Raw genomic sequence first — 23,363 nt, forward strand, 5'->3', positions numbered from 1 at the left:
CAAAACTTCTCAACAATCGACTTCAACAATTCATCCAAAAAATTATTCACCACGATCAAACAGGATTCATTTCAGGGATGCAAAGCTGGTTCAATATACGCAAATCAATTAATGTTATTCATCACATCAACAGGAGCAAGAATAAGAACCACATGGTTATCTCAATAGACGCAGAAAAAGCATTTGACAAGATCCAACACCCCTTTATGATGAAGGTTTTGGAAAAATTAGGAATCCATGGAACATTCCTCAATACAATAAAGGCTGTATATGACAAACCTACAGCCAGCATTATACTCAATGGTGAAAAACTAAAGCCATTTCCTCTTAACTCAGGAACAAGACAAGGATGCCCACTCTCTCCACTTCTCTTCAATCTAGTATTAGAATGCCTAGCTACAGCCATAAGACAAGATGCAGACATAAAGGGGATCCAAATAGGGAAAGAAGAAATAAAACTCTCCCTCTTTGCAGATGACATGATCTTATATTTAAAGAATCCCATAGACTCTACTCCCAAATTACTCAATCTGATTCAAAACTTTGGCAAAGTAGCAGGTTATAAAATTAACCCCCAAAAATCAATGGCTTTTCTGTATGCCAACAATGAGAAAAGTGTGGCTGAAATTAGGAAAGCAACTCCATTTGTAATAGCCCCACAAAAAATAAAATACCTAGGAATTAACTATAGAAGTGAAGGACCTCTATGATGAAAACTTTAAAATCTTGAAAAAGGAAATCAACACAGAACTTAAAAAATGGCAAAACCCCCCATGCTCCTGGATTGGAAAGATTAACCTTGTGAAAATGGCAATACTTCCCAAGGCTATCTACAAATTCAACGCAATACCTATCAAAATTCCAACCTCATTCTTCAAGAAAATAAAAGAGGCAATCCAAAAATTCATATGGAACAATAAAAGACCCCGAATAGCAAAAACACTCCTCAACGGAAAGAACACTGCTGGAGGAATATCAATACCAAATTTCAAACTCTACTATAAAGCCATAGTAATCAAAACAGCTTGGTATTGGCATAAGAACAGACCTCAGGACCAATGGAATAGAATTGAAAACCCAGAAATGAACCTACAGACCTATAGCCATCTAATCTTCGATAAGGGAGCTAAAACAATACAATGGAAGAAAGACAGCCTCTTCAGTAAATGGTGCTGGCAAAATTGGTTAACTACATGTAGAAAACTAAAGCTAGATCCTTATATATCACCCTGCACCAGAATCAACTCCAAATGGATCAAAGACCTTCAAGTCAAAGCAGACACTCTGAAAACATTACAGGATGGAATAGGAGAAACCCTAGGTCTCCTTGGCTCTGGCTGAAATTTTCTGAATAGAGACCCGGAAACACAACAAATCAAAGAAAGGTTGGACAAATGAGATTGCATAAAGCTGCAGAGCTTCTGCAGGGCAAATGATATAGCTAGCAAGATCAATAGAAAGCCCACGGATTGGGAGAAGATCTTTACTAGCCATACAACGGACAAGGGTCTCATATCTAAAATATACTTGGAACTAAAAAAATTAAGCCCCCCAACAACAAATCCTCAAAGAAACAACTGCCCAATAAAAAAGTGGGCGAAAGACTTAAAAGAGAAACTTCTCTGAAGAAGAAAGAAGGATGGCCAATAGACACATGAAAAAATGTTCAACATCCCTAGCCATAAAAGAAATGCAAATCAAAACAACATTGAAATATCACCTCACTCCAGTTAGAATGGCAAAAATCAAGAACTCTAACAACAACAGATGCTGGAGGGGATGTGGACAGAAAGGAACCTTACTTCATTGTTGGTGGGAATGTAAACTTGTTCAACCACTTTGGAAAGCAGTATGGAGGTTCCTCAAAAGACTTCACTTAGAACTCCCCTATGACCCAGCAATCCCACTTTTGGGCATTTACCCAAATGTTTACAAACAAGACCACACTAAAGCTACCAGCTTTAATATCTTTATTGCAGCATTATTTACCATAGCTAAGATATGGAACCAACCCAGATGCCCCTCAGTAGATGAATGGATCAAGAAAATGTGGTATATATACACAATGGAATTCTATGCCTCCATCAGAAAGAATGACATTGCCCCATTTGTTAGGAAATGGAAAGGCTTGGAAAAAATTATATTAAGTGAAGTAAGCCAGGCCCAAAGAAACATAGGTCCCATGGTTTCCCTTATTTGCAATATCTAGTATATGTTTGAGTCAAGCGGAAAAGGTCAGGTAATGTGATGTCAGGAAAATGAACCCTTAGTTATGTATTTTAATGTTTTTTTTCTTTCATGCATGTGTTTCTAACGCATTTATAAGATTATCTCTTTGTTGCTTTGTATGTCCCTCCCCCACAGTATAACCCCTGCTTTCTCTGTATTTGATGTCAGTATAACTTGTGGAGGAGATGGGGAAAAACCAGTTGTTTAAGGATACAGGTGGACCTGTTGCAACAATGAGAAATACAAGTTGTCATGTCCAAAACGAGCTTTACAATGTCGGGGGGGGGGGGGGGGGGAGGGGGAGGAAGGAGAAGGATTGGGACTGGGGGGGGAGGGGGGAGGCTGGGAAGGGATGTGAAGGGTAAACAAAGGAGGAGGCTGCAATGCTTGGTAAGAAATGTACGCATTATCCTGCCCATGTAATTGTAACCCCTCTGTACAGTATGTTCACAAATAAAATAAAATTAAATTTAAAAAAAAAAGAATAGATCATCGACTTCTCTTAGAGAATTTTTTAATTTTATAGGAAAAAATGGATAACCCTATCAAATGTATCTTTGTACTGTTTTGTTTTCTGGGAGATTTTTCTTATCTCCCCTCTTTTCCTTCCCCAGCCTTAAGAATTTCCCATTTACTTTCATACTCTTCTTTCCTCCTCCCCAAACTTCCATTCAAGAGCTGCATTAGGGAGATAACTTCTTTCACATAACCTTATCATCAGCAGTTCCATTATTGGTCTCCAAATGACTTAATTTCATTCTTCCCTTTTTTTGTCAGTCATGGGGCTTGAACTCTGGGCCTGGGCACTGCCCCTCAGCTCTTCAGCTCAAGGCTAGTGCTCTACCCACTTTGAGCCACAGTGCCACTTCTGGTTTTCTGAGTGGTTTTTTTGTTGGAGGTTAAGATTCTCATGGACTTTTCTGCCTGGGCTGGCTTTGAACCGTGATCCTCAGATCTTAGCCTCCTGAGTAGCTAGGATTATAGGCATGAGCTACCGATGCCCAGCTTCATTCTTCCTTTTGACTAATACTGTTGTGTACACACATACACACACACACACACACAGATATTTTTTTTTTTTGGCCGTGGGGCTTGAACTGTGGCAAGAGCTCAGGGATAGCACCTACCACTTGAGCCACAGCGCCACTTTCATCTTTTCCTGCTTATGTGGTGTTGAGGAATCGAACCCAAGGCCTCATGCATGCAAGGCAAGCACTCTACCACTGAGCCACCTTCCCATCCCCCTATTGTATATATCTTTTATCTGTTCATTCATTGATGAGCAGTTATATTGATTTCATAGCTTGGCTATAGTTTTTAAAAATGACATGATAAATGTGTTTCTATAGACAGCTGATGTTGATTCTTCAGGGTATATATTCTTGAGGAGTGACTAGTGACTAGCCTAAATTCACTATCCATAGTGACTAGCCTAAATTTACAATCCCACCAACATCATACAAGGGTTCCCTTTCTCCAACATTTGTTTTTTGTTTTCTTGAGAGCCACACTATTTGGGGCAAGATGGACTCTGATGAGTTGATCTGGCTTTCTCTGATAGCTGAAGATGCTGAATGTTTCCTCATGTGTCTTTGCCATTGTGCTGCTTTTTGATGGTGTCTGTCCAATTCATCTGCCCCTTTATTGATGGGCTATTTATTCCTTTTGAGTTTGTTTTATTATGACCTGGATATTAATCCCTTGTCAGATAGATAGCTGGTCTCTTATTCTAGTAATTGTTGTCTTTGTCCTGTAATTTTTTTTGGGGGGGAGGGGGGAATGTTGTGGGGCTTGAACTCTGGGCCTGGGCACTGTCCCTGAGCTCTTCATCGTAAGCAAGCACTCTACCACTTGAGCCACAGCACCACTTCTGGTTTTCTGGTGGTTCATTGGATATAAGAGTCTCACAGACTTTCCTGCCTGGGCTGGCTTTGAACCACAGTCCTCGGATCTCAGCTTCCTGAGTAGCTAGGATTATAGGTGCGAGCCACCGGCACCAGTGCTGTATTCTTAATTCATTGCAACCCCAGTCAGTCCTTCCCAACCTAACACCCCCCCCCCCCCCCCCGGCCCATATCACCTGAGTTACTGGGAAACCTGCTCAGGAAGTTACCACCTATGCCTGTGACTTGAGGTGTTCCCCAAGATGTCTCAAAGTTCCAGATCTAACATTAACATCTTGCATTCGCTTCAAGTTGCTGGTGCACACAGAATGCTGGGGCAGGTTTAGTTGGGATGAAAAGGAGTCTGAGTAGAGAGAGGAAAATGATCCGTTCTTGAAGGGGCCCCTCCTGCTTAGTGTCTGTGAGTCCCCATTGGCTTACGCAGAGCCCACCTCCTCCACACTCAGTGGCCCTGACTGAAAAGCCCACAGCAAGGATGCTGCACACCCTGGTGGGAAGGACTGCATTCCGCTGTTGTAGCACCCAAGAAAGTGAGCAGCCGCACGCCTACTAGGAGGCCGCCCTGCCCACCTGCCGGCCACAAAGGCAGTGGGAAAATAGCCATCAAGGGTGAGATGTGCTCCTTTCCCAGCGGGTTTAGATTTGTTCAAAAAGAGAATTAAAACAACGCACTCCATGATGATAATTTTAGGCCATGAACTGGATGCTAGAAATGTGAAAATGCACTTTGTTCTGATGCTGTTGGCTTTGGCTAAGAAAGCAAACAGCTGTCAGGGATCTCATGTTTTCCAGCATGCCAGGCCCAACATGGCGTGTGTGGGGGATGTCTCCAACACGCTGTATTGCCGCCTCTCAATTCCATTTAAGACATTGGTCCAGTGTGTTGTATTCCACCACATTTCTACAAACAAGAATTTAAAAGTACTGAAGTATAATTTTATTCAACTCTGCATCAATGCCATACATACAAAAAATTGTTTGGGTCACTTAATAAATTACCATATTTCACATTTTAATATTAACAACAAAGACATAAATGATCGATTCCTGAGTAAAATAGAACGTATTGCTAATAATACATTACAATAGCATAGAAACATAATCAAAGTGACCATTGGCAAGTGATGTAGTAGAACAGTGATACAATCTGAATATAAGGAAATCTGTAACCCATAACAAAGAATCTTGCATGTCATTGTTGTCATGATTGGCTGTCCAGGTTAAATATCAGTAGTAAAAAAAAACCAAGAAGTTACCTGTACTGAGGGAACATTGGATTTCATTTAAGAAATGGAAGCCTGGACTCTAGTTAACCTTTAGGACATACAAAAATGTCCACTTAAAAAAATGCCAGTCCATCACAGATGAAAATAACCTGGTTGAATAGAAGACAATGGAAGGTCTTCATCATGCCGTAAAACTATGGATCTCATCTGTGGAGAAGTTAAGATTGTACAGCAACCTGAAAAACAAGTGCGGAGTGCAAGGGATATTAAAAGATGAAGAAATAAGAACAAAATTTATCTCTGCACCACAGTTCATTTTCATTTTCCACTTAATTAGGCAATCTTTTAAATGTAATTTTTACTTTTAAAAAAATGACAATAATTCTTAAATACTATCAAATGCCTAGTCAGTGTTCAAATTTTCCTTTGTTCATAAATGTCATGACTTTTTAAGTTGTTTGAGTCAATTTACTCATTGCAATATACTCACTAAAGTCAGCTAATAAATCTTTTAGGTATATTTTGATCTGTAAGATCTTTCTCTCCTTCCTTCATCCCTCCATCCCCAACCACGTCTTACAAAATATTTGTTGCAAAAAATCAAATTTATTTGTTGACCCCACCACAGCCCTTACTTTGCAGTATCTCTGTCACGTTTCTTGGTAACACGTTCCCGTGTTCCCTCATTTCCCACATTTAATACCTGTATCTGGAGCCTCATGAAGGCTAAATTCTGTCTGGTAAAGCCAGTTCACAATGGCACATAATACACAGTTGCCTCTCTTACTACATTCTAGCAAACACTGATGACATTCTACTTTTTTCCCTAATATTCAAATCCTTTTTTTGTTCATTAGATTTTTGCTTGTTATGTAGTTATCCAGAAGTCTGGCTCATAAAGAAAAGGCAGAACAGGTGCTTGATTTCTGTTTCTCTTTATTCACCAGTTTTCAAAATAACGAATTGATTCTAGCAGTCTACCTTCATTCTTCCTTCCTAAACAGGTATAACAGACACAGCTGCTGAAATGCAGTTCACTTTGGAGAACAGTATAGGTGGAGAGAACCTCACAGAAATGGCTCTGTTTAAAATGCTGCTGAAAACAAGCAGCTTTTATTTTGCTTTTACTAAGTCACATGCTGCTGCCATATGAAGCATTTCACATGCAGGGAAATGTTGTTTATCTGGTTCCACTTCCTGGGTAGTGAGTGATTTTAAGTGGGGAGGCGGGCACTGAACCCCCAGCTGGCAGCTTCCTGGGCTCACATCCCACCGGAGTTCTGGTACTGCAGGCAAGGCTCTTATTCTCTGGGCCCCGCCTACCTTCCAGCTGACTCTCCCAGGTGAGGGCCTTCACTCTAGCCTAGCCAGTCTATCTTCTGATTCCCTCTATGCTTGATTAATGTGTCTGCCCCCTCCATCTCCTCCGGCTGTGCATTTCAGTCACCATTCGAAGCACGGGTCTTTTCTCACCATGCAGCTCCCACCCCTCATCACACAACCATTTTACCCTTAGTAATTATAAACTGTTTTCTCTTTATTAAACAAGGGGAGTGGGGCTTCTGCGTCTTCTGCTGTTGTTTGTCCACACAAAATGACAAATATGGACAGTGTGAGGTGACAATGCAGTGACCCCCTGTCCTCGGCTCACCTGGGGGGGGGGGGCAGGAGGATTGGTCTTCGGGTCACTTGGGGGAGGAGGAGGGGACTGGTCCTCAGCTCACCTGGGGGGAGGGGGGACCAGTCCTGGGCAGGCACACAAGTCCTTCCTATAAAGTAATGGCACGTTTGCATCCTACGCAATTCTCTCATATACTTTATTCTCTACATTGTTTATACTACACATACACTCTCTACCCTGTACCTACATGAAGATTAAAACTGTTCTTGTTTCTCTACACTGTAACAGACTGCGCAAGTATAAGAACCCGAGGAAGACCTTCACTCTCGCCCCGGCCGGCACTCACCCAGTTCCAAGCTCCATAAATGGCACCGGTCCACAAATGCACAGGAGGACTTTGGAGTTTTCTAGACTTCTTTTCAAAAATTCAGAGAGAAGAGCTGGTGAAATGTGTCCCCGTTTGCCATTCCATTCCAAAGCAGGTGCTGAGAGAACAAATTCAACATCAAATCTAGGGAAAAGAACCAGTTTTTAAAACTCTATTATTTTAAACACATTTTTAGCACATTTCAAATTCAAGAAGACACTCCCTGAGAGGCCAGTGTAATATATGACCCTGACCAGAGACCTGAATAGGTGAGAAGAAAAGCTGTAGCAAAAAAACATACAGGCACATGATATTTGCTAAGAAATTTGGCCTTTTTATTTAACTCAAGATAGATCTCAGCATGATCCACACTGTATTAATTACATGCTGGTATAAATCACAGCAAAGAGCCATTTCACAGGTTCAGTGGCATGTGAATTTCAATCTCTGGTTCACACCTCTCTCAAATTGGTTATAAGGTCTGGAAGCCATCATTTTAGTTTATACAAGGCAATTCACTGTCACTAATTTATTTACATATGTAAATGTGACTTCATTTACATGTGAGTAGGTGGACTTTTCTAGGAAGGTTTTATAACCTTTCATCAGATTTTCAAAGGGACCCCCAAAGTAGTTACAGAGCCACTGTTCTAAGAAATTTTCAATTACACATAGACAGTTGGATAAAACACAGAAAGAAAAATGCCTTGGTTAAGTAAAAAAAAAAAAATAGATATGGTCTCTTATACCTCTATTTGCAATGAACATTTCACTGGAATAAAACTGTTAAAATATGAAAATCAATACTGAGTACCTATAAACTGCAATAAGTATCATTCATAAGTTTTTCACTTTTGTATGTTTTTCTTTGGGGAAAAAAGATGGTTAGTGGCATATTTTCTACAGGCATGTACATATATGAGGAGAAACCATTGAGATCTTTACATAAACAGCTTAAATTGCTCTTGCATTTTGTATCTATTCACATAATGGTCCCTTGGCTAGAATTTTAGCTACTTTGAGGAAAAAGCAAATAGGCGGCAGAGACACAATTTAAGGATACTGAAAGGGGCTCATATCCTGTTTATCCCCTTCACAGAAAGAGGAAATTGCTACAGTGAAGCAGGACTGATCCCAAGTTGAGGGCAGGAATGAATGAAGGGGTCATCAGAATGCATGAAGGGTTTCTCATTGTCGAGTGCGGGACACAGGTGCCCATGGGCTCCTCCCTCTCCGATGGTAAAAAGGAGTAGCTCTAGGTGGCTGTAAACATGAGAGGGAATGAGAGGAGCCATTCCAAAACTCCTGTAGTCACAACAACTGGGATCCTTGAAAAGTTTACCTGAACCTAAACCCAAGTAACTCACAAGACACAAAGCAACGGGGACAAAACAGAAGGAGAAGAAGAAAAAGAGAAAATGCATGTGTTTCTGGTGAATGCTTTTGTGGTCTAAAATGTTAATGGAAGGAAATAATTCTTGTTAAGAAACATTTTTGATGAAAATGTATTGTACTAATAAACTGAGATGTTGACTGGAAATCCCACGATTTAAAGATAAGGAAAATTATTTTAGAATGACAGTGAGGAGATGAAAAAGCTTGAAATACATATAGATTCCTTCTGAAGCATATGCAGAGCCTGTATATCCAACACTTTGTTTCTTCCTCCTCCCCCTTCCTCTTTGCCATACGGCCCTCACTCCCCAGCTCTGGCATTCTTCCTGCCACATCCATATCAGGCCCCGAGAGCCCTTGTGGAAACACTTCTCTAACCTAACTCCCATCTGTGCCACACACTACTATTAGCTCTCCTAAAAACCTAGCTCCAATCTTGTGAATTCTTTTGCTTAAAAAGCAGTGACTCTTTACTGCCACAGATGGGCATCTCAGAGTACTTAGGGCCTCTATTTTCCTGTTGTTTTTTTCTTTTTCTTGGCTGAAGACAAACTCTAGGAGGAAAATGAGACTCTGCTTTGTCACTAAAACACTTCAACACTCTGGCCCTCATGTCTTTATTCATATAATCCCAACTACTCAAGTCTTTCCTCATGGCAGATACATAAAAATATAAATTAAAAACCTTATAGACAAATGATACGGCTCAGAAATTATCCTCATTGTCATAGTGTCCCTACAAAAGTAGTTCTGGAAAAACTGAGACCACCCAGAGCAGGTGTGCATGTTTAAGGCTGGGCTACCTGGGCCACTAAACACTGCTCATGGGTGAGAAAGTAAGATCTGCTGTAGATTTACAATTAGCTAGAACTACCGTAGACATGTGCCTACTGTTTTCTCTCATTTTTTCTTAAGAAACACAACTGCTTATGATTTTGATAGACTTGGAAAAACTTGAATCCAAACTGCAGGAGCTGACAATCAAGAGTAATCTCCTGCTTGGGTAACATTTGAGGAAGCTAACTTCTGTTCACATTTTATATTTAATAAGGCGAAAACTAGAATGAAAGGAAAACAATCCCAAATGTGACTCTGTTGCAGTAGCAGTAGGAGACAATGAAGAGACCCGTGACCTGGACAGCCAGTGGCCAGCAGAGCATCTTAGGGTGGATATTCACACACCTCATAAATAAACGAGCCGCTGCTATATACACACGCTAATTCTGATCTTGGTGTCTACACAAGGCAGATTCCTGTACTCAATGATGTAGAAATTCATGTGTGTTTTATAGACAGAAAGAAATTGGCCCCTTCAAATCAAGTAACTTGCCCAAGGCCAAAGATGAACAAGTTTCCTTCTATTTTAAAATGTTATCACAAAGATTTTCATTTGTTAATGAAATTATCCAGGTAAATGCTGTGGACAGGAACAGCATACTTGGTGAAAATGAAGATATTAAGGCCAGTGCTAGCTGCAGTACCTCCATCCAGTCCTTCCAGCTTCTATGAAGGACCGAGTAAAAGGAGAAGAACTGATTCTAGACAGTGTTTCCATTTTTCGAATTGAAAATTCAGAGAATTAAAAAATATCTACAACCTAGAAACACATTTTGCCATCAAGAACTTTATTACTAAAACAAGTGATATAGGGGTCAAGATGTAGAAAAAGGTGATTTAATAGATCTTTTAAAATGTATAGCTTTAAGCTGGGCACTGATGGCTCACACCTGTAATCCTAGCTACTCAGGAGGCTGAGATCTGAGGTTCATGGTTCAAAGCCAGTCCAGGCAGAAAGTCCCTGAGACTCTTATCTCCAATAAACCACCAGAAAAACAGAAGTGGTGCTGTCACTCAAGCAATAGAGCACTCACCTTGAGCTGAAGAGCGCAAGGACACTGCCCAAGCCCAGAGTTCAAGCCCCATGACCAACCAAAAAACAAACAAAAGTTGTATAGGATTAAATGCTAACAGATAGGAATACTTCAAAGTGCTTTATATCTGGACTTCTACTTTCCTTTAATGTACAGCACAGATAACTGTGTTTAGCTTCTCCTATTTCTCCTAACTCTGTATGAAGTCTCAGGCTACAGTAGAACTTCCCATTGCTCTTCTGACGTCATCTGCACAGCATGTGGCCTGCGCTGAGCACACTCAAGGCCATGAACCTGAGGACCCCAGACCAGGCAATGCTGGAAGCTGTACACTTGAGTGCCTCAAGCAAGGAAAGCAGCAGCAGTTGGGGAGGGGAGGGAGAGAGCCCTCATGAGCATGTGAGTGCAGGAGAGCGAGAGTAACTAGAGAGGGCACAGGAAAGGGAGGGGAAGGAGGCCAGCAGGGAATACCCACCCTCCCTTAGCAAGCCACATGGGATCACTCACTCGGTGAGTGTGGTGAGAGCCAGGCATCTGAACATGGACAAAGGGGCCTTCCCTCAGCCTCCATCTGCAGCCTGTGCAGGACAACCAACCAAATTTCCTACAGCACTCAATGAACCGTGCTGAGTCTTTTTTCAATGAAATCAGTTCTCACATTGCTACCCTTCTAGCTCTAAGTGTAACTTGACCAGAATTGTATTTTTCTTTTTAATTTAAATTTTATTGTAAAGGTGATGTACAGTGATGTACATAAGTCAGGTAATGAGTACATTTCTTTTTGAACAGTGTTACTCCTTCCCTCATTTTCTCCCACTTTTTCCCCTCCCAACCTGCCTCTGCCCCAAGTTGTAGAGCTCATTTCCAACACAGTGAATTGCTCCACTGTTCCTATGATTCCCCTTCCCCTCCCCAAGTCAGATAAACATATATAAGACAAAGAGTACAGAAATTTAAAAAGTGACAAAGGGAATAAACCAAAGGGGGAAAAAGAAAGAATCAAACAGTACAACAATAAACCTCCTTGTTTCCATTTCCTGGAGTTCATTTGATAAGCAGCATTCTATATGGACATATGCACACAGCTATTGAGCTTTGGTCTCACTGTGCAAATGTTTAGAGTGCTGTTTAATTACTCATGTTCAAATGTAACATAGCACTTCCCTATGACCCAGTAATCCCACTCCTGGCCATCTACTCAAATGACCACAAACCAGCCAGCACTAAAGCCATCAGGACAACCATGTTCACTGCAGTATTATTTACCATAGCCAAGATATGGAATCAACCCAGATGCCCCTCAGTGGATGAATGGATCAAGAAAATGTGGTATACACACACAATGGAATTCTATGCCTCCATCAGAAAGAATGATGTTGCCTCATTTGTAAGGAAATGAAAGACTTGGAAAAATTATATTACGCAAAGAAGTAAGCCCAAAGTAAGCCAGACCCAAAGAAACATAGGCTGCACGGTTTCCTTTATTATTTGTAATAACTAGAATGTGCCTATAAACCTACAAATTAATCCAATGGATAGTGAAAGACAAATAATTACACTAGAATTGTTTTCTATTGACTGTACCAGCATTTCTGAGGGAGGCACCCAGGATACTTGAGCTAGGGCTGTGAGTATTAACACAAACAAAACAAGCCACTGGGGAAAGCCACAGTGGATATCAACTCTAAGAAATCCTGTACCTTGTCTCTGCTCACCCACCCTCATCACATTCTTTACCTGAACCCCATCATATAAGAAAATGTGGGATTATAAAACTGACTACCCACTGGAATATTTTCAATGAACCTCAACTCAGTATAATGTACATTTAAATGATATATTACATAGATTTTACAAACAGCATTTTAAGGGGTTGAGGGTGATATTAACAGTATTTATGTTTAGAAAATTATGTTAGTTTACTTTTTTCTTTGAAGAGGCAGCTTCCTGATCAATTCAAAGCTTCAACCAAAGGAGTTAAGGCTTGTACTTACTATGTAGATAATGAATATATAAATTTAGAGTTAATACCAATGTAATACCTTTCATTGTCAAATGCCAATTTTTCCAATTGTCTTCTCCAAATTATATCATCCTCTGTTTTATTGAAGAACATCAACTTTATCTTCCTTTAAAGAAAAAGAAACTTCATTAAACATAACTAATTATATTTAAAATATGCACAAGTGGAGATACTAAAGTGAATTAAGGTGAATACTTTTTTAATACAATATAGATAACCAAAATTATAAAAAAAAAAAACTGAAAAAAGATAAAGAAGCAAGTTAATAACTAACTAGGACTCAAGAAGGCAGAGTAAGAAATGATAAATGAGGGAATGACAATACTCTTATTATGGCCAGCAAATGATCAATTTAGAATACCTTAAGTTAATAAAACAGTCTCACAAGCAACAGTAATTAGAGATAAAATTACATACCTGAGACTGGGTACATTAGTCAAAGCATAATTCAGAATTTTAACCATTGGTGTGAAGCCTGTTCCGGCTGCCAATAAAAAGAGATCTTCTAATTCCTGGAGTTTGGATATTTTAAAACTGCCCTCAGGACTGCTTACAGAAACAAAATCTCCTAAACAATGAAATATAAGCTAAATCAGAAAAACAAAGCAAAACAAAAAACCAGAAGGGAAACTGAGAAGGCTAAAAGCAGCTGGAGTTAAGGTAACACCATGGCTATTTAAGCTGCAGACACACAGGCAGTCTTTAAGGTGTATCAGGAGTACGAGAGTAATCTAGGCCTCTCAGTATGTGTGGATTAAGTCATTATAATAATAAGATTTTACTACATTGTTTCCCACAATTCTCTTCTCCAACAAGCTGAAGCCAAAACTTTACACATCATTACAAAGTGTTAATCCACAAATGCTCAGTATAGGACTGACTACCAAAGTATATTATAGGCACCTCAAAGGTAGATTCATGTAGATCTGTGTCACATGGTACAATACACAGAAGAAAAACTTGGTCATCTACTGATAGGATTGGTAGGGAGAAATGTTTTCAAAAACTTTGTGTTAGTACGTGCTACTTTTTGAATGAAGCTTTTTATAAAGACCTGATTAAAACAAAGAAAGCGATGCTGAGTTTCATTCCTAGGAAAACAAGGCAGACTGAGAAAGCAGTGAGTTATGTTTGGAGAATGCTGTCTCCCAGTCCAGAAGGTACTCAGTGAGGAATTGGGGCAGGGGGCGGGGAGGGGCAGAAGTAAGAAAACTACAGCCAAGGTACATTTAAAACTTGCCAGTGCAACTTTAAAAACAAGAACTAAAGCTGTGCATCTTATTTCTAAATAACTTCAAATTCTCTAGTTTATTTTCAAATGCATTCAGTTTTTTCCTTTTTCACTGCTAGGTAGTAAGAAATTTGTAGCAATTGATAAATTAAGAATTCAAAGTAACAGAAACATCACAGCTTGAAAGAGACCAGAATACCAGAATGTTTGTAGAAAACAGCAGATGATATGTAATAAAAACTCCACAGCACCAGGTGCCAGTGGCTCACGTTTGTAATCCTAGCTATTGAGGAGGCTGAGACCTAAGGATCGTGGTTCAAAGCCAGCCCAGATAGGAACATCTGTGAGGCTCTTTCTCCAATTAACCACTAGAAAACCAGAAGTGACACTGTGGCTCAAGCAATAGCCTTGAGCTAAAAAGCTCAGGGACAGCACCCATGCCCAGAGTTCAAGACCCATGACTGACAAAAACAAAAAAACAAAAACAAAAACATTCCACAGCATGAACTTCCTCTCTTTCCCTCTCCCTCTCCCTCTGTACATATATTTCTCTATCCATCCTATTAACAGGATCTCCCCATGTTGGGCCTCCAACCTGATCTTCCTGCCTCAGTCTCCCAAATTCTGGGATTAAATGTGTATGCCCTCACTCCCAGCTTAGCTTGGAACCCCTATCCCTAACCCAGCCCCAAGCTGCTTAGAGCCAGGCAGGATAACCAAATGCTAACCAGCTTCACAAGACATTAAAGTACACATGTCAAAATGGCAGCTGAGCAACAGTTGACATCTACTATCTGGAGTTAACTTCCTCAAAGCAATGTTTTTTTTACGTGTAGAGTTCAGTGATGCATCCCAGTGTACCGCTAATGATACCTTAGCAAGAGGACATGTTTTCCATTGGGTAAAAAAACAGTGAAAGAGACACAGGGAGAAATAGGAGAAGGGACATTTTCTAAAAGCCTACTAGGTGCTGCCTGCCATGCTGGAAGCTGGAAATGAATGTAAGTATGCCTTACACTCCGGTATTATAAGTAAGAAATGTACGTTCATTCAGTGGGGCTCCAACTTGATCTTCCTTCTTCAGCCTCCCCAGTTCCACGATTAAATGTGTGTGCCAATAGGCTTTCAGAAAAGAGTCAATGAGACTCTTATCTTGAATGAACCACCAGAAAACTAGAAGTGGTGCTGAGACTCGAAGTTGTGGAGTGCTAGCCTGGAGCAAAAGAGCTCAGGAACAGTGCCCAGGTCCTGAGTTCAAGCCCATGACTGAAAGGGAAAAAAAATGATATTTAGTTTGTATATTTACAAAAGGGCATTTGACAGGAGAAGGGTGGATAGATGCTGAGTGAGAGACCTCATGTGCCTACCAATGTGGACAGCAACTCTATAGAACTTCAAATAACACAAATGTTTCTCAACAGCAAGAGATGAGCTGGAGAGATCATGTAAGTCTTTGCAGCCTCAAAGAAACTGAATCACTACCAGCAATGGGGACCCTTGACAGACGTCAAAGCTCCAGGGCCATAGGATTAAATCTGTTCTCCAGGCAGATAAAGAAAAAGAACTGGAAAATGCATATAAACAGAGAGATACTAGTTAGAGACAATAGGAGAGATCAGCAAGAGATTAAGACAGAAATGATCGATGCCAGCTTTTAGAGGGTGGCAAAGGAGTAGAAAGGAAATAAGGAAAACTCCTTGGGAAGCAGATTCAATGGAACTTGGTAGAACGATCTAAGAACAACATGTGCAGGTTTTCAAACGAAGTAAGACAGTATGCTGTAAACAGCACAGATGGGGAAGACAGGGAAGACCACGTGGGCTATAGAGGAGCTGAGTTAAGATTTAACAGACGCCACCACAGAGACAACTAGAGGGCATGCCACTGGATCTGGAGCCTGAGGAAGGCCTAGCAACTGCAGATTACTCACCGACTTCAAGACGGTCAAGCTCGGGTGTGAAAAGTCCAGAAGGATAAATTTTGATCAAAAAGTAAATGTATTTATTGCTAGGAAGAACTGGCTCTTTGAACTCTGAGACTAAGGAATCAGATACAGGTGTATATGGCTTCACTATTTCTGTACCTAGAAAAAAACAAGACAAAGACATTAAATTCCAAAACCCTGAAAAGCTTTTATAAAAAGATGCAACACACAAAATTTAAACATATGACTATACATTTTATATTAATGCATACATAATTCTAAATATATGCTCTGTATCTACGTACTACATATATATATGTATACTTCTTATACCTGCTAAAATAATTTTAACAGAGCAAAACCTTCCCATCATATAGACAATCTATTTTTATTAAATATGGTCTAAAATAAAAAAGATAGATGATAACATATCTAAATACGTCATCAATTTTATCAGCACATAAACTTCGTAATAGGTCAGAACAAAACTGGCATCAAAGGGGCTGGGAAGGTGGCTTAATGGTAGAGTGCTTGCCTAGCATGCATGAAACCTTGGGTTCGATTCCTTAGCACCACATAAACAGAAAAAGCTACAAGTGGCGCTGTGGCTCAAGTGGTAGAGTGCTAGCATTGAGCAAAAGCAGTTCAGGGACAGTGCCAAGGCTCTGAGCTTAAGGTTCAGCATAGGCACAAAAATAAATAAATAAATAAATAAATAAAAAAGAAGGGAAAAAAGGCATCAAATGTTTTCCACAGTGATGTAATAAGATATCTATATAATAATTTTAATTGTATGTATATCAAATTTTTAATTATTGTTTGGGGGAGACAGAAAGGGAGGAATTTAATTTTTTATTTTATTATTTGAATTGATCTAACACTTTAACATATGCTATTTTGGTAAATAAATGAAAGTAATACCTATTCAACTATTTCCAAGAAAATATTGTATTTTAAAGGTAAAATGAAAATGCATAATTTAGTTTTAAATAACTAAATTCCAAAGAGAAGAATCACCAAACATTTTAAAGATCAAAATTCAGTACATGGTTCCTAGACAGGTACAATATTAATTCATGTGTAAAGTATACTGGTACTAACTCCACTGAAGAGACACCAGCTCTTGGATGTAAGCCGGCATTAATGCTGTGGTAACACAGCACATCTACCAGTTCCTGGCTTGGAGTCCATTACACTTGCTGCTGAAAATACTGTGATAGGGATGGGAATTTTACCTTCACAGCTTTAAAGAGGAAATCAAATGATGGCAACCATTAAGAAGGGTATTTAAAACAAGTAATTTCAGGATGAAAACAAGGAAGAAGAATTTTCACAGCAAGGAATACAGTTTTAGAATTTCTTATACTGGTGGCACATATAACCAGAAAATTTAGATTGATCAAATTCTTAAAATTATCTAGATCCAACTTTATAAGGGATAGACCCCAGTGACCGCTAAATGAAGCCAATAGAAGCCTCCAACAGTGGTCCGTATGGAGGACCACAGGCATTCCCCTCACCTTGCTCCTTCCGGGCTGTCACAGTAATAAGTCACAGTCCCCTGGAATGAGCTCTGCCTAGGGCAACTGTGTCACATGGTAACCAGGCACCGCTAGGGTCCCAACATGTCAGCGGCACTGCATCTACAAACCCAGTGCTGACCAACACGAGCCCAGCTAACATTTAGTAATCACTTGAAGACCACTTCCCAAAGAGACTGGAAATGTTTTGAGCTAAGTGCCTCACCTGCAATGGTCAGCTTGAGGTAAACATGGTGCCCGGCCTGCACCTGCAGATGAGTGTGTGGAGGCAGTGCCACACAGAACAGCCTCGTGTCGCGAGTGACGACTGCCTTTGACACCAGCTGGCACTTCCTGTAGTACAGACCTGGAAAGCAAACCATTATGTCCTAAGGAATTTAAAGCCTTTCTTAAGTTCACTTCTTAAGTAATTCCTTCTTTACAACAATAGACATTTTATGTGTGAAAAGCATTTAATAAACGACATACTTTCTAAAGTACTCACACAATGTTAAGCTGTTATCCTCACTTGTGGAGGCTGGGATAGGGCAGATCATGGCAGGCAGGAGACCCTGAGACTCCATCAGAATAGAAAAAAAGCTAGAGGCCTTCCCATCTTCAATGGAAGAGTGTAGAGACTGAGACCAGGTCTCAAAAGTAACCAAAGTAAAAGAGGGTTGGAAGTGTGGCTTGGTGATGGAGTGCCTACATAGCAAGTATGAGGTCCTTAGTTCAAACCCCCGTGCTACCACCACCAAAGAAAGAAAAAAGAAAATGTAATGCAACAAATAAATCTGGAGGACAGAGAGATTAGAGATGAAAACTCTTCAACATTATTAGTAATTCTTAAAAATTTAATAGGCAGGAATAGGATTCTAAAACAACAGAACATAAATTTAGAAATTAACCACATTAGGGGAAGCCAGATGCAGCTGTGCAAGCCTGAAATCCCATGGCTGAGGAAGCAGCAGTGGAAGGTTGTAGAACCTTCTCCACCTGCAGGCCTCCAGTAGCTCTTATCAAAAAAGTCACTAAAAATCAGAACCAAAGGACAAAGTTCAAAATGACAGAAAAGATCTTTAGTGACTGATTAAAGATGTGTAGAGTAAGAACATCTAGAAAGAAGAAAACAGAACAGAGAGGAAGAGAGCAAAATGATACGTTTTAGAACTGAAGGTCACCATTCCCAAACAACAGAGATCTCAAAGATCGCAAAGGATGAATGCAGATGAACGAAGGGGAGGAACAGACACACAGGCTGACGCATCACTGTGAAACTTCAGAACACATGGAGCAAGTGCTGCCAGGCCAACAAGAAAACACAGGACACATTCCTTGTGATATTTCAACACTGTAATATTTACTTTTTCTGCACATAGTTTTGTTGACTTGAGCAGAAAATTATTAAATGTGTCTTTCACAGAAAAAGTAAAAAGAGATGTGCATCTAAGGCATACACATAAACTGTTTCTGCACCTTTAACTGAAATGGTTGTGAAGGAATGAATGCTTGTATAATGGTCTAGCACTACTAGGATTCTCCACTCAAGGTATTACCTAATGACTTTGTGAAATCTACATATTACACAGTATAATCTGAAATTCAACCTCTGCAAAAATAAATAAATAAATAAAATAAAATAAAATAAAAAGCCCTTTTGCAGACACAACGTTCCCCTCAGGACTTCCTGGAGAGAGACGCCAGACCCTCTGGCAAACACCATGACATCCTTACATGCCACCGTTCTGCCACTGCTATCCCAGCCTCACCAACACCCATAAGCACAACAAAACAGAGCACAGCACACCTCTATCTTTCCTTGGAATAAATGAACCGTGCATCTCCAGTGGATGGCCGAGACTCTTCCAGGAAGTATTCTCTCTTTTCTTAAGGATAATCTCTATTTTTCCCACGTTCTCAACAACCCGCACTGAAAAGAAGAGAAAATTCCAGCTGTATTGTTAATACTAAATATATGGATTTATTTTAAAAATCCCTGCAAACAGTCAGTTCTGATTTTATACAATGATCCCGAAACTTTGTGAGAAAAGATTGTTTACATATTCATTAGAATTATATTAATCCACCTTATTTTAGAATGGTCCCTAGTAAAATACAGAATTTAGTAAAGTATCTTTGAATCTTTGATAGTTAAAAGTCTTTTAGATTTTCTTCCTTTTGAATGATTAAAATAGTTTAGTATTTAAAATAAACATATTTTAAAAATTTATGTTGGGTGCCCATAGTTCATGCCTGCAATCCTAGCTGCTCAGGAGGCTGAGATCTGAGGATCAAGGTTCAAAGCCATGCCAGGCAGCAAAGTCCATGAGATTCATAACTCCAATTAATAACCTAAAAAGCCAAATAGAGCTCAAAGTGGTATTAGCCCCAGGATAGGCACATAAAAAAATATGTGGGTGGGTTGGGAAGGTGGCTCAGTGGTAGAGCGCTTGCCTTGCATGCATGAAGCCTTGGGTTCGATTCCTCAGCACCACATAAGCAAAAAGGAAAAAGCTGGAATTGGTGGTGTGGCTCAAATGGTAGAGTGCTAGCCTTGAGCTGAAGAGGCTGAGGGACAGCACCTAGGCCCAGAGTTCAGGCCCCACGACCGGACTGCCCCCCGCCCCCAAATATATATATATATATAAGTAGATATATTATGTGTGTGTATATGTATATATACGTTTTAGTATCCATATATATTTTAGTAACCATATACATATTTTAGTATCTATATATATGTACATGTATGTACAAATACCTGGCTATATATGTACATGTGTGTATATATGTGTACATACATATATGTAGACTTCTATATATTGATTTTAACTTGAATGATTACACATGCTTTTAAAGATACAAGATAGAAAACATTTCACCTTCTGGGTGAACTGAACCTAGGGTTTTGTGTCCTTTAGGAAAGCACTCCACTTCTAAGCTATTTTCTTCAGAAACAATGGATCTGCTTCTCCCCACTGTAAACTCAGAACCTAGTAGCAATCTAACGTTTCAAAGTAGATTAGCCAAAGAAATTCAATTAAATGATCACTGATTTGAAGCAGAATGCTGTCTCTGAATCTGCAGCAGGCATTCTGACCTAGTGAAATGTCCTGGAAACTTGAGGAGTTACCCGTGTGTGTGTGCAGCCTCATTCTTAACTTAGTGGCTATCAACAAAGCCACATAAACATATCATCTAAGAAAACACACCCAGCTAGGGCTGTGAGAGAGAGTGTAGAGATGAGAGAGAAGGAAGGAAGAAGAGAGAGGAGGCAGGAATTGTTTAGTTTTGGTTTTGTTTTTATTGGTACCAGTCTTGGGGCTTGAACTCAGGGTCTATGCACTGCTCCTGAGATTCTTTTTCTCAAGGCTGGCACTCTACCACTTGAGTCCCAGCACCTCTTCTGGCTTTTTTATGAGTAGTTTTATTAGATAGTAGTCTCACAGATTTTCCCACCCAGGCTAGGCTGGCTTCAAACCATGATCCTTGAGATCAAACCATGATCTCAGCCTCCTGAGTAGCTAGAACATAGGCATGAGCCATCAGCAACCAGCAGGAACTGTTTCTTAAGGGTGAGAAAAAGGAAAAATAAGGAGATGAGAGAAACAGAGACAAAGAATGGGGGGTAGGGAGGCAAGACCAGAAGGAGTATATTTTTAAGATAAATGATGTGTGGGCATATACTTAGGCATGTGTGAACATAAACAGTATTTTTTTTTTTGGTAGCTTACCAGAAAAGTCTTCCTGAACCTCATGGCTTAGCCCTGTGATTAAAAAAAAAAAAAAGCATTTCATTATAATCAATTCATACAGCTGTGAGTACTATGTAAGACTCTGAGCCCAGGGCCTCAAGCTTGTGTGGGCTGACGTTCTACCACTTGAGGAATATCTTCAGAAGAGCTTTTTGCTGGTTAATTAAAGCTAGAATCTCAGAGACTTTTTCTGCCCAGGCTAACTCTGAACCTGACTCTCCAGATCTCAGCCTAAGCAGCTAATATTACAAAGTATGAGCCACTGGTGCCCAGCTAAAATCATTTTTAACATATTATTTCAAAATCCTTAAAAAAAACAACTAGGAAACATTTTCTGAGATAATAACTGAAAATCTAATTTTTGAAAATACATCTCTTCCATTTTTCTTTCTCTCCCTATGAACTGAGGGATAAATACTCAACTGCCCATAAGCTGCCAATCCACATTAGTCCTGACTGATACCTTACAAGAAAGGAGCAAGCAGTTTAGGCAGGACAGCAGTACTTAGCACGTGAGTGGCTGGTTGTATGTGTGTGTGCGCCAGCGCGTGAGCGCACGAGAGCCCACTACATGTGAGCAGGCCACACCAATCCAGCTCACTTTTTCTCACCCTTTTCTCAGGAGGCAAATATCCATCTGATCCTAAAAAACAAATTCCTGAGCATCTGTGTGTAACTAGATACTTCCCAGGTAAGATGGATATAATGGCCAATAAAAAGAAAACTTCTGCCCCTGGGGAACTTAACATTCTAAAAGAGAAAACACAAGAAATATCTTTGCAAATACCTTTTCTAAATTTCACCATGTTAATATAGTCACCTGACACTGAGAAGTTACATTATTTCAACCTTTCCCTTTCACTACTGCCAACCAAGCATTTCTCATTTGTACTGAGCTTTGCTTAGTTGTTCATGTGTGCTGTTGCTCCACTTTCTCTGTTCTGACCAAGAAATACAAAATATCATGGTTGCCCTGTGACCAGGCCAGCTAACCATTTTCCTCTGTGGGTTGAACCCCAGCAGGGGCATGGATCCATGTATTTCCAGGCACTGAGAAAGGATGTTATCCAAAACACTGTTTAAGACAGTAGCTAGTCTCCAGAGACAAAGTTCTCAAATCCATGCATCACCCCAGCAACCTGACCCCTCACTGCACGCAACAGAACACCCCTCCTTCCAATGTCAGCCTTGGAGATAAGCTGCAGCCACGCTGTGCTGAGTTTCCCTCATGAATGTTCACTTAGGGCTTCCTGGAGATTATTGACCCTCCCTGGAATCCCATCCTTGGGGACACTCACTTGTGAGAAGTCCCTGCCACAGCAGCTGTGGGACAACTCCAGTTATGGCTCTGGCTGGACTGGACAGCTACAATATGAGGAAGACTAGTGACACAGGATTCCAAAGCACAGCTGACGCTGCCCAGGGATTTCACCAACCAAGACATGGTGACAGTGCCAATGACTAACAGGCACATTTCCATGGTGATGAAGACCCACCCATGAAGGTGATTCTACCATATGCTAACAGTAAAGAGATATAAAACCTTTGGGGAAGGATGTATTTCTTTTTCTTTTTTTAATAATAATTGAGATGAAATGATTATATAAATTTCACAAATTTCACAGTATTGTGGGATAATGATAGGTAGTTAAAGTTACAAACACATTTTAACCTTCACAAGGCAGATTGTCATTATCTTGGTCTATAAAGTTTGTGAATTCTATGAGCTTTGACAGTACAACTATTTCTTCCACGTTGGGTGATATACACATTCTTTCTTTTGCTTAAGTGTTAGCTGTTCCCTCTTTCCCTCTCTTACCCTCCCTTCTTTCTTCCCTCCCATCTCTGCCCTTGAGTTGCTTAGTTCATTTTAATCAATGTCCAGGAGGAGGATGTATTTCTAAAAGAGAGCTTTAATGATCTGCAGTTGGTGAATCTTGTGAATGGAGAAAATAGAAAAAAAAAAAATCAATGCTGGCTAAATTCAGAACCAAAGGTACTTCTTCACTAACACAGCAAAGCAATGCACACACAAGTAAGCTCGAGTCTGGTGTTCCAGCCTGTTTTACAAAAGTAATGAAACGTTCTATATGAAGAACATATGTTTAAAGGCACTAGGATTATATTCTTGTTGTTGCTGTGTGTGTGTGTGTGTGTGTGTGTGTGTGTGTGTGTGTGCTGCTTCTCTTTCTAACCATAAAATATCACCATCGTGCCATAAAAGGAGCAAATGATAAAATCCTAGAGTTCTTATGGCTGGGAATCAGAGGAACAATGGAGTGCTGATTCTGGAGTTT

At 40.0% G+C, this 23,363-nt stretch overlaps 1 protein-coding gene across 3 annotated transcripts in view; it reads right to left on the minus strand.

The window, feature by feature from the left end:
• Positions 1 to 5,047: 5,047 nt before the first annotated feature.
• LOC122100762 (cytochrome b5 reductase 4) overlaps positions 5,048 to 23,363 on the minus strand; it is a 43,759-nt gene continuing 25,443 nt past the window's right edge. For 2 of the 3 annotated variants that reach the window (XM_042671131.1, XM_042671130.1), the window contains 8 exons: positions 21,046 to 21,078; positions 19,119 to 19,241; positions 17,538 to 17,678; positions 15,798 to 15,950; positions 13,054 to 13,204; positions 12,656 to 12,742; positions 7,327 to 7,491; positions 5,048 to 5,595 (listed from right to left, as the gene is read on the minus strand). In XM_042671131.1, the coding sequence (XP_042527065.1) occupies positions 5,541 to 5,595; positions 7,327 to 7,491; positions 12,656 to 12,742; positions 13,054 to 13,204; positions 15,798 to 15,950; positions 17,538 to 17,678; positions 19,119 to 19,241; positions 21,046 to 21,078 (908 nt within the window). In that variant the 3' untranslated portion in view covers positions 5,048 to 5,540. Of the gene's footprint in view, positions 5,596 to 7,326; positions 7,492 to 12,655; positions 12,743 to 13,053; positions 13,205 to 15,797; positions 15,951 to 17,537; positions 17,679 to 19,118; positions 19,242 to 21,045; positions 21,079 to 23,363 lie in introns of those variants that run through there. The other variant, XM_042671132.1, reaches the window with a different exon arrangement.

Source organism: Dipodomys spectabilis, unplaced genomic scaffold (genome assembly GCF_019054845.1).
Source record: "Dipodomys spectabilis isolate Male_0828 unplaced genomic scaffold, ASM1905484v1 ptg000600l, whole genome shotgun sequence".
Taxonomy (NCBI): domain Eukaryota; kingdom Metazoa; phylum Chordata; class Mammalia; order Rodentia; family Heteromyidae; genus Dipodomys; species Dipodomys spectabilis.